The sequence below is a fragment of the Gigantopelta aegis genome, chromosome 6, assembly GCF_016097555.1.
Source record: "Gigantopelta aegis isolate Gae_Host chromosome 6, Gae_host_genome, whole genome shotgun sequence".
Classification (NCBI taxonomy): Eukaryota; Metazoa; Mollusca; class Gastropoda; order Neomphalida; family Peltospiridae; genus Gigantopelta; species Gigantopelta aegis.
This window is the reverse complement of record NC_054704.1, coordinates 1,467,332-1,479,496: the sequence shown is the minus strand read 5'-3', so window position 1 is coordinate 1,479,496 and position 12,165 is coordinate 1,467,332. Positions and strand designations below refer to the sequence as shown.

The 12,165-nt window shown below is 42.9% G+C and overlaps 1 protein-coding gene across 1 annotated transcript in view; it reads right to left on the bottom strand.

Annotated features, from left to right (window-relative positions):
- Positions 1-8,720: 8,720 nt before the first annotated feature.
- LOC121376460 (IQ motif and ankyrin repeat domain-containing protein 1-like) overlaps positions 8,721-12,165 on the bottom strand; it is a 39,115-nt gene continuing 35,670 nt past the window's right edge. The window contains exons 6-7 of the mRNA XM_041504334.1: positions 11,173-11,176; positions 8,721-10,875 (exon numbers count right to left, since the gene is read on the bottom strand). Coding sequence (XP_041360268.1) covers positions 10,664-10,875; positions 11,173-11,176 — 216 coding nt within the window. The 3' untranslated portion in view covers positions 8,721-10,663. The remainder of the gene's footprint in view (positions 10,876-11,172; positions 11,177-12,165) is intronic.

Here is a 12,165-nt window from a genome sequence, read left to right as displayed (position 1 = left end):
CAAATATCTATGTTCCTTTATGCTTTACGTTTGGGAAACGAAATTACAAGAGAGAAGAAAACTTTAATTATATCAATTTTTGAAGTACGACTTCCAGTGAAAACAAAACCTCAAAACTCTTGTGAGAACTTATTCACAATTTGTGGTGAAATATGTGTAATAAAATAAAAGATAACGGCAAACTCTACATTATTTTATAGTTTCATCACCAAATCATGGGATTCTCAGAAAAAGTAAAACCAAACTCAGTTCAAGTAAAAATATATATTCAACCACCAATCTACTGACATACTGTAAAACATAGGAACATTTTTTAACAGAAGTCGTTCATTATTAAGCCTGTAATAACAGTTTTAACACACACACAAACCCTATTATGTAAATCAACCTCCACTGATGGAATTCGAACCAAAGACCCTCAGTATGAGAGTCTAGCGCTCTACCAACTGAGTTAATTGGGAAATTCCCAGCTACTGCTATGCCAACACTACTACATACGCCCCCCCTCAAGTGAAGCTACATTCTGGAGCTGTGGGCCACAAGCAGTTGAACTGTTATGGTTCCTGACTTGATTATAATGATTGTATTGTTGTGTTAAGAACACCCAGTCCCTACATCAACTGTAAGTGTGACCGAGAAGTCAGCCTCCACCGAGAGACAATCGAACCAGAGACCCTCAGTACGAGCTGTGGGCCACAAGCAGTTGAACTGTTATGGTTCCTGACTTGATTATAATGATTGTATTGTTGTGTTAAGAACACCCAGTCCCTACATCAACTGTAAGTGTGACCGAGAAGTCAGCCTCCACCGAGAGACAATCGAACCAGAGACCCTCAGTACGAGCTGTGGGCCACAAGCAGTTGAACTGTTATGGTTCCTGACTTGATTATAATGATTGTATTGTTGTGTTAAGAACACCCAGTCCCTACATCAACTGTAAGTGTGACCGAGAAGTCAGCCTCCACCGAGAGACAATCGAACCAGAGACCCTCAGTACGAGCTGTGGGCCACAAGCAGTTGAACTGTTATGGTTCCTGACTTGATTATAATGATTGTATTGTTGTGTTAAGAACACCCAGTCCCTACATCAACTGTAAGTGTGACCGAGAAGTCAGCCTCCACCGAGAGACAATCGAACCAGAGACCCTCAGTACGAGCTGTGGGCCACAAGCAGTTGAACTGTTATGGTTCCTGACTTGATTATAATGATTGTATTGTTGTGTTAAGAACACCCAGTCCCTACATCAACTGTAAGTGTGACCGAGAAGTCAGCCTCCACCGAGAGACAATCGAACCAGAGACCCTCAGTACGAGCTGTGGGCCACAAGCAGTTGAACTGTTATGGTTCCTGACTTGATTATAATGATTGTATTGTTGTGTTAAGAACACCCAGTCCCTACATCAACTGTAAGTGTGACCGAGAAGTCAGCCTCCACCGAGAGACAATCGAACCAGAGACCCTCAGTACGAGCTGTGGGCCACAAGCAGTTGAACTGTTATGGTTCCTGACTTGATTATAATGATTGTATTGTTGTGTTAAGAACACCCAGTCCCTACATCAACTGTAAGTGTGACCGAGAAGTCAGCCTCCACCGAGAGACAATCGAACCAGAGACCCTCAGTACGAGCTGTGGGCCACAAGCAGTTGAACTGTTATGGTTCCTGACTTGATTATAATGATTGTATTGTTGTGTTAAGAACACCCAGTCCCTACATCAACTGTAAGTGTGACCGAGAAGTCAGCCTCCACCGAGAGACAATCGAACCAGAGACCCTCAGTACGAGCTGTGGGCCACAAGCAGTTGAACTGTTATGGTTCCTGACTTGATTATAATGATTGTATTGTTGTGTTAAGAACACCCAGTCCCTACATCAACTGTAAGTGTGACCGAGAAGTCAGCCTCCACCGAGAGACAATCGAACCAGAGACCCTCAGTACGAGCTGTGGGCCACAAGCAGTTGAACTGTTATGGTTCCTGACTTGATTATAATGATTGTATTGTTGTGTTAAGAACACCCAGTCCCTACATCAACTGTAAGTGTGACCGAGAAGTCAGCCTCCACCGAGAGACAATCGAACCAGAGACCCTCAGTACGAGCTGTGGGCCACAAGCAGTTGAACTGTTATGGTTCCTGACTTGATTATAATGATTGTATTGTTGTGTTAAGAACACCCAGTCCCTACATCAACTGTAAGTGTGACCGAGAAGTCAGCCTCCACCGAGAGACAATCGAACCAGAGACCCTCAGTACGAGCTGTGGGCCACAAGCAGTTGAACTGTTATGGTTCCTGACTTGATTATAATGATTGTATTGTTGTGTTAAGAACACCCAGTCCCTACATCAACTGTAAGTGTGACCGAGAAGTCAGCCTCCACCGAGAGACAATCGAACCAGAGACCCTCAGTACGAGCTGTGGGCCACAAGCAGTTGAACTGTTATGGTTCCTGACTTGATTATAATGATTGTATTGTTGTGTTAAGAACACCCAGTCCCTACATCAACTGTAAGTGTGACCGAGAAGTCAGCCTCCACCGAGAGACAATCGAACCAGAGACCCTCAGTACGAGCTGTGGGCCACAAGCAGTTGAACTGTTATGGTTCCTGACTTGATTATAATGATTGTATTGTTGTGTTAAGAACACCCAGTCCCTACATCAACTGTAAGTGTGACCGAGAAGTCAGCCTCCACCGAGAGACAATCGAACCAGAGACCCTCAGTACGAGCTGTGGGCCACAAGCAGTTGAAGTGTTATGGTTCCTGACTTGATTATAATGATTGTATTGTTGTGTTAAGAACACCCAGTCCCTACATCAACTGTAAGTGTGACCGAGAAGTCAGCCTCCACCGAGAGACAATCGAACCAGAGACCCTCAGTACGAGCTGTGGGCCACAAGCAGTTGAAGTGTTATGGTTCCTGACTTGATTATAATGATTGTATTGTTGTGTTAAGAACACCCAGTCCCTACATCAACTGTAAGTGTGACCGAGAAGTCAGCCTCCACCGAGAGACAATCGAACCAGAGACCCTCAGTACGAGCTGTGGGCCACAAGCAGTTGAACTGTTATGGTTCCTGACTTGATTATAATGATTGTATTGTTGTGTTAAGAACACCCAGTCCCTACATCAACTGTAAGTGTGACCGAGAAGTCAGCCTCCACCGAGAGACAATCGAACCAGAGACCCTCAGTACGAGCTGTGGGCCACAAGCAGTTGAACTGTTATGGTTCCTGACTTGATTATAATGATTGTATTGTTGTGTTAAGAACACCCAGTCCCTACATCAACTGTAAGTGTGACCGAGAAGTCAGCCTCCACCGAGAGACAATCGAACCAGAGACCCTCAGTACGAGCTGTGGGCCACAAGCAGTTGAACTGTTATGGTTCCTGACTTGATTATAATGATTGTATTGTTGTGTTAAGAACACCCAGTCCCTACATCAACTGTAAGTGTGACCGAGAAGTCAGCCTCCACCGAGAGACAATCGAACCAGAGACCCTCAGTACGAGCTGTGGGCCACAAGCAGTTGAACTGTTATGGTTCCTGACTTGATTATAATGATTGTATTGTTGTGTTAAGAACACCCAGTCCCTACATCAACTGTAAGTGTGACCGAGAAGTCAGCCTCCACCGAGAGACAATCGAACCAGAGACCCTCAGTACGAGCTGTGGGCCACAAGCAGTTGAACTGTTATGGTTCCTGACTTGATTATAATGATTGTATTGTTGTGTTAAGAACACCCAGTCCCTACATCAACTGTAAGTGTGACCGAGAAGTCAGCCTCCACCGAGAGACAATCGAACCAGAGACCCTCAGTACGAGCTGTGGGCCACAAGCAGTTGAACTGTTATGGTTCCTGACTTGATTATAATGATTGTATTGTTGTGTTAAGAACACCCAGTCCCTACATCAACTGTAAGTGTGACCGAGAAGTCAGCCTCCACCGAGAGACAATCGAACCAGAGACCCTCAGTACGAGCTGTGGGCCACAAGCAGTTGAACTGTTATGGTTCCTGACTTGATTATAATGATTGTATTGTTGTGTTAAGAACACCCAGTCCCTACATCAACTGTAAGTGTGACCGAGAAGTCAGCCTCCACCGAGAGACAATCGAACCAGAGACCCTCAGTACGAGCTGTGGGCCACAAGCAGTTGAACTGTTATGGTTCCTGACTTGATTATAATGATTGTATTGTTGTGTTAAGAACACCCAGTCCCTACATCAACTGTAAGTGTGACCGAGAAGTCAGCCTCCACCGAGAGACAATCGAACCAGAGACCCTCAGTACGAGCTGTGGGCCACAAGCAGTTGAACTGTTATGGTTCCTGACTTGATTATAATGATTGTATTGTTGTGTTAAGAACACCCAGTCCCTACATCAACTGTAAGTGTGACCGAGAAGTCAGCCTCCACCGAGAGACAATCGAACCAGAGACCCTCAGTACGAGCTGTGGGCCACAAGCAGTTGAACTGTTATGGTTCCTGACTTGATTATTGATCCCTACATCAACTGTAAGTGTGACCGAGAAGTCAGCCTCCACCGAGAGACAATCGAACCAGAGACCCTCAGTACGAGCTGTGGGCCACAAGCAGTTGAACTGTTATGGTTCCTGACTTGTAATTGTATTGTTGTGTTAAGAACACCCAGTCCCTACATCAACTGATTGTATTGTTGTGTTAAGAACACCCAGTCCCTACATCAACTGTAAGTGTGACCGAGAAGTCAGCCTCCACCGAGAGACAATCGAACCAGAGACCCTCAGTACGAGCTGTGGGCCACAAGCAGTTGAAGTGTTATGGTTCCTGACTTGATTATAATGATTGTATTGTTGTGTTAAGAACACCCAGTCCCTACATCAACTGTAAGTGTGACCGAGAAGTCAGCCTCCACCGAGAGACAATCGAACCAGAGACCCTCAGTACGAGCTGTGGGCCACAAGCAGTTGAACTGTTATGGTTCCTGACTTGATTATAATGATTGTATTGTTGTGTTAAGAACACCCAGTCCCTACATCAACTGTAAGTGTGACCGAGAAGTCAGCCTCCACCGAGAGACAATCGAACCAGAGACCCTCAGTACGAGCTGTGGGCCACAAGCAGTTGAACTGTTATGGTTCCTGACTTGATTATAATGATTGTATTGTTGTGTTAAGAACACCCAGTCCCTACATCAACTGTAAGTGTGACCGAGAAGTCAGCCTCCACCGAGAGACAATCGAACCAGAGACCCTCAGTACGAGCTGTGGGCCACAAGCAGTTGAACTGTTATGGTTCCTGACTTGATTATAATGATTGTATTGTTGTGTTAAGAACACCCAGTCCCTACATCAACTGTAAGTGTGACCGAGAAGTCAGCCTCCACCGAGAGACAATCGAACCAGAGACCCTCAGTACGAGCTGTGGGCCACAAGCAGTTGAACTGTTATGGTTCCTGACTTGATTATAATGATTGTATTGTTGTGTTAAGAACACCCAGTCCCTACATCAACTGTAAGTGTGACCGAGAAGTCAGCCTCCACCGAGAGACAATCGAACCAGAGACCCTCAGTACGAGCTGTGGGCCACAAGCAGTTGAAGTGTTATGGTTCCTGACTTGATTATAATGATTGTATTGTTGTGTTAAGAACACCCAGTCCCTACATCAACTGTAAGTGTGACCGAGAAGTCAGCCTCCACCGAGAGACAATCGAACCAGAGACCCTCAGTACGAGCTGTGGGCCACAAGCAGTTGAACTGTTATGGTTCCTGACTTGATTATAATGATTGTATTGTTGTGTTAAGAACACCCAGTCCCTACATCAACTGTAAGTGTGACCGAGAAGTCAGCCTCCACCGAGAGACAATCGAACCAGAGACCCTCAGTACGAGCTGTGGGCCACAAGCAGTTGAACTGTTATGGTTCCTGACTTGATTATAATGATTGTATTGTTGTGTTAAGAACACCCAGTCCCTACATCAACTGTAAGTGTGACCGAGAAGTCAGCCTCCACCGAGAGACAATCGAACCAGAGACCCTCAGTACGAGCTGTGGGCCACAAGCAGTTGAAGTGTTATGGTTCCTGACTTGATTATAATGATTGTATTGTTGTGTTAAGAACACCCAGTCCCTACATCAACTGTAAGTGTGACCGAGAAGTCAGCCTCCACCGAGAGACAATCGAACCAGAGACCCTCAGTACGAGCTGTGGGCCACAAGCAGTTGAACTGTTATGGTTCCTGACTTGATTATAATGATTGTATTGTTGTGTTAAGAACACCCAGTCCCTACATCAACTGTAAGTGTGACCGAGAAGTCAGCCTCCACCGAGAGACAATCGAACCAGAGACCCTCAGTACGAGCTGTGGGCCACAAGCAGTTGAACTGTTATGGTTCCTGACTTGATTATAATGATTGTATTGTTGTGTTAAGAACACCCAGTCCCTACATCAACTGTAAGTGTGACCGAGAAGTCAGCCTCCACCGAGAGACAATCGAACCAGAGACCCTCAGTACGAGCTGTGGGCCACAAGCAGTTGAACTGTTATGGTTCCTGACTTGATTATAATGATTGTATTGTTGTGTTAAGAACACCCAGTCCCTACATCAACTGTAAGTGTGACCGAGAAGTCAGCCTCCACCGAGAGACAATCGAACCAGAGACCCTCAGTACGAGCTGTGGGCCACAAGCAGTTGAACTGTTATGGTTCCTGACTTGATTATAATGATTGTATTGTTGTGTTAAGAACACCCAGTCCCTACATCAACTGTAAGTGTGACCGAGAAGTCAGCCTCCACCGAGAGACAATCGAACCAGAGACCCTCAGTACGAGCTGTGGGCCACAAGCAGTTGAACTGTTATGGTTCCTGACTTGATTATAATGATTGTATTGTTGTGTTAAGAACACCCAGTCCCTACATCAACTGTAAGTGTGACCGAGAAGTCAGCCTCCACCGAGAGACAATCGAACCAGAGACCCTCAGTACGAGCTGTGGGCCACAAGCAGTTGAAGTGTTATGGTTCCTGACTTGATTATAATGATTGTATTGTTGTGTTAAGAACACCCAGTCCCTACATCAACTGTAAGTGTGACCGAGAAGTCAGCCTCCACCGAGAGACAATCGAACCAGAGACCCTCAGTACGAGCTGTGGGCCACAAGCAGTTGAACTGTTATGGTTCCTGACTTGATTATAATGATTGTATTGTTGTGTTAAGAACACCCAGTCCCTACATCAACTGTAAGTGTGACCGAGAAGTCAGCCTCCACCGAGAGACAATCGAACCAGAGACCCTCAGTACGAGCTGTGGGCCACAAGCAGTTGAACTGTTATGGTTCCTGACTTGATTATAATGATTGTATTGTTGTGTTAAGAACACCCAGTCCCTACATCAACTGTAAGTGTGACCGAGAAGTCAGCCTCCACCGAGAGACAATCGAACCAGAGACCCTCAGTACGAGCTGTGGGCCACAAGCAGTTGAACTGTTATGGTTCCTGACTTGATTATAATGATTGTATTGTTGTGTTAAGAACACCCAGTCCCTACATCAACTGTAAGTGTGACCGAGAAGTCAGCCTCCACCGAGAGACAATCGAACCAGAGACCCTCAGTACGAGTGTCCAGTAAGCTATAAGGAAGGAAATGTTAAATAAACACGCACTCAACACATTTTATTTACGGTTATATGGCATCGAACATATGGTTAACAACTACACAGATGTTGAGGGAGGAAACCTGCTGTCACCACTTTATGGGCTACTCTTTTTGATTAACAGCCAGGTATCTTTTAGACAGGATAGTACATACCATGGCCTTGGTTATCAGTCATAGAGCACTGGCTGGAACGAGAAATAGCCCAATGGGCCCACCGACTGGAATCGATCCTAGAGTGATCATGATGTACCACTGAGCTACTTCCGGTTCCACAAGCCAGTAGGAACACTTCATGCCAACACTACTATATTACGTACAAACACAACTTGAAAGTTAAAATACTGTTTCATGGGTCAACTGTTTCTTATCAAACTAGCTTAAAACATACAGTAACAAACATTTTTAAGGACATAGTATTGTAGACAGTTCCCCTACTATATAACTTAATAAAATATTAACAGTTAATGAAGTTATATACAGTTTAATAGTTCCTCAATAGTTATGTACACAGTTCCCCTACTATATAACCTCATAAAATATTAACTGAAATTTTATTAATCAATTTTGGTAATTCCTCAATAGTGCTATAGTACCCAATAAAGTATGAAGGGAAATTTTATAAATTTTATTAGTTTCTCAAAGAACTTTATACAAGCTACATATTCTTCTAACATATTTTATCATTGTTGGAAAAATGTAGTCCAAGCACTGGTGTATGACATCACTCAGGTGACGTGCATTTCTGTCCAGTGGTGTGTCAAGAGGCTGATAAAATAATAAAAATACCTGGATTAAAGGCAAGACAACACCCTGGGTGACACTGTATGTGTCGGCGGGAAGAGTTGCACAATCAAAACTGACAAAAGCCAACATTCTAAAGCCTTAATATTCATAGACAGGTAACCTTAGGCAAGGGGTTTGAAAATTAGGTCAGCATGCTGCTAAAATAAAATATATATGGTCAAGTGTTGTAAAATCGAGAGTATTCTAAGTTCGAAACTCTGAGATTTTCGTGAAATTTGCAAGCACACTCAAGCTTCACCAGTTGTTCTTGTTAATAAAAACATCACAAGAGACACCAAGAGGTTACGAACAAGTTTTACAGAAATAATGCGATACAAATAGGGACTCTGTAAGGCCACGATGAAGTAATTAAATGGATACTAACAGAGTTGGGGGTCTTATCAAATAAACATCAAATAAAGCACTGACAGATTGCCTAAGAGTGGGTTATAATGCCAGAAATTCTGCTTTTCATGACTTTTAACTAAAGAAAGAGTGATCAGGAGAGGTGATCAATTCGTTTGCCCTCACTGTAGGTCCAGTAATCAAAACAATGAACAGTAAATTACATGTTCCATACTGATTTTCAGCTATTCCACAATTGTCAGCATTTAAAATTTTATGATGTTTCATTATTCATTGTTTTGTGAATTTTACTGTCCTTTTAATCAGTTGGTTAAAAAAGGAGTTTTTTTAAAAATACAAAAGAAATGTAATAAAATGCTCCAGAAACAAAACATTTTTTTAAGTGACCTCAACTGAATGCGACATCATAGAATGTAACACTGTGTTTACTCTCTACTATACAATACTCTAACCGGACTCCATTTGTCTTAGGAGGCATGTGTTTGGAACAGTGTTTATAATATCAGCAGTGTTCCAGTAGACTTTATTTTCATTTGATATTACTATTATCATATTTATCTACAGCTAAGTGACATTTGTATTGTCAGTTTCAAATTATGGTCCTTCTGATCAAGTCAAACTTTAGGGTCTCGAAATTACAATACTCAACTATATATTAAGTAAAATTCTGAGGTGGATCCAAAAGTGGTCCTGCCCTCTTAATATTCAAATGTCCTTTTTTGTCTCCCCCCCCCCCCCACTGGGATGCCCTTTTCTCCATTAGTCCCCCCACCAAATATTTCCTGGATCAGCCCCTGAAACTAGCTATTTGACAGAACCTGATGTTCAATGTTATGTATTCAAACTGGAACTAGATGTAAACTACACAACTATGTCTGAAAACGTGCGTTAAGACGACCAGCTGATCTGCAAGTCTCTGTCAGTAGTGGGTTTCTCCTCTCACTCTAGAATAGGTGGCTTCATTTCCATGTTATAAACTCAAAACAGTCATCAATTAATACAGTGCTAGGCTTCTTCTTGAATATTACTTTCTTTGAAACTTAGAACACAAAATGTCTGTCTACAAAGCTTGGATCAAAGACTGTCATGATGGTACACTGTCAGTTTTTAACACTTTTCATTGTATGACCATACATACATTGTCAAGAACAGTGAAACCTCACTAAACTGGACACCCATGGGAGCAAGTAGAAAGTCTGATTTTTAGGGGTATCAAGTTTAGTTTTATATTCATGTACTTACGTTTTTTGACCCCCAATAGCCAATGTGCATTTTTGTGCTGAGGTGTCATTAATCGATCATTCATTCATTCTAGTTAGAGATTATGTTCTGTACCGATGTTTAACAAGGGATTGAAAAACAACTGGTTTTGAGGGAATTGTGGTTTACAGAGGGTCAAGTTTTGAAGAGGTTTTAGTATTAACCGTTTTAACAGTGTGTGGTGATTGTAGTCAGTCCAGATTCAGCAAGTGATGTATGGAGACCGTGGCACTGCAGCTTCTCCAACTTGTATCTAATTAAGCTTCAAGCTCAACCCTACACACAATTCGCTTACCTGCCTGGTATAGATGTTTGGTATAGATGTTTGAAATGCTCAACCCTACACACAATTTGTTTACATTCCTGGTAGAGATATTTGAAATGTCAACCCTACACACAATTTGCTTACATTCCTGGTACAGATGTATGAAATGCTCAACCCTACACACAATTTGGTTACATCCCTAGTACAGATGTTTCAATGGTTCACTTGTCATGTTCATATCCAGACACAGGCCATTACTAAATGAATCCCTCATGTTTATCTTCCTCCTGGATTTCAGACACTATGTTATGGTTCTGTCACGTTGTGGTTCCTCTGTGATCCTTTCACGCCTCACGTTGGTATGTGCACTCTGATTGGATAGGTTTGTTCTAGAAGTGTCTCTTTGGGGAAAGGGTCTTTGGTGACAAGGAAAAGTTTGAAGTTTTGAACTCTGAAATCATTGAATTTTGTCTTTGCATACTCATCACCATCAGATTCCTTTACCAGTGACAAATACCTGAAATAGTAATTACACAGAAACATGAAATAATTACATGAACAGACTACAAACCAGTGTGAGTGTAAACCAGCACAATCTCAAAGTCCTGCCCAGTAACAATAGGTTGGGTGATATCTGTCTAATCCAACACTCTTTGTATACCAGCACATTCCGTCTGTCTCCCATGAGCCTGGTTTAGACAAGACTTCACTGTATGTCACTGTATGTCAAATATATCAATAAAAAATAAAGCCAACAGGATGATGAAAGTATGAATTAAAAATGAAATGAGCACTTCAATTTTGAGATCAGAGAAGAGCTTTCACATGATGGGATCTACTGTTTCCACAGGAAAACTAACAATGCTGACAAGTAAACAGTTCCACTGTGTGACACAGGTTAATGTGGTCACTGATTATTTAACTGTGCTCTGGATTGCAACTGGCACAGATTTTATAAGTTTAGGTGTTAAGAGTATTATAAACACTGAGGCTGTATAAAGCTGAATTAAATTACTGGTGTACTACTTCAGGAATGATGTTGCGTGTAAAACATGTAGGAGGAGGAGTCACACTGGGGTTCACTCCTTGGTTGTGACTACTTCAGGAATGATGATGTATGTAGGAGGAGTAGTCAAACTGGGGTTCACTCCTTGGTGGAGACTACTTTAGGAATGATGATGTGTGTAAAACGTGTAGGAGGAGTAGCCACACTGCGGTTCACTCCTTGGTGGTGACTACTTCAGGAATGATGATGTGTATAAAACGTGTAGGAGGAGTAGCCACACTGCGGTTCACTCCTTGGTGGTGACTACTTCAGTAATGAAAACATGTAGGAGTAGTCACACTGGGTTCACTCCTTGGTGATGACTACTTCAGGAATGATGATGTGTATAAAACGTGTAGGAGTAGCCACACTGGGGTTCACTCCTTGGTGGTGACTACTTCAGGAATGATGATGTGTGTAAAACATGTAGAAGAAGTAGCCACACTGCGGTTCACTCCTTGGTGGTGACTACTTCAGGAATGATGATGTGTGTAAAACATGTAGGAGTAGTCACACTGGGGTTCACTCCTTGGTGGTGACTACTTCAGGAATGATGATGTGTGTAAAACATGTAGAAGAAGTAGTCACACGGGGGTTCACTCCTTGGTGGTGACTACTTCAGGAATGATGATGTGTGTAAAACATGTAGGAGTAGCCACACTGGGGTTCACTCCTTGGTGGTGACTACTTCAGGAATGATGATGTGTGTAAAACGTGTAGAAGTAGCCACACTGGGGTTCACTCCTTGGTGGTGACTACTTCAGGAATGATGATGTGTGTAAAACGTGTAGGAGTAGCCACACTGGGG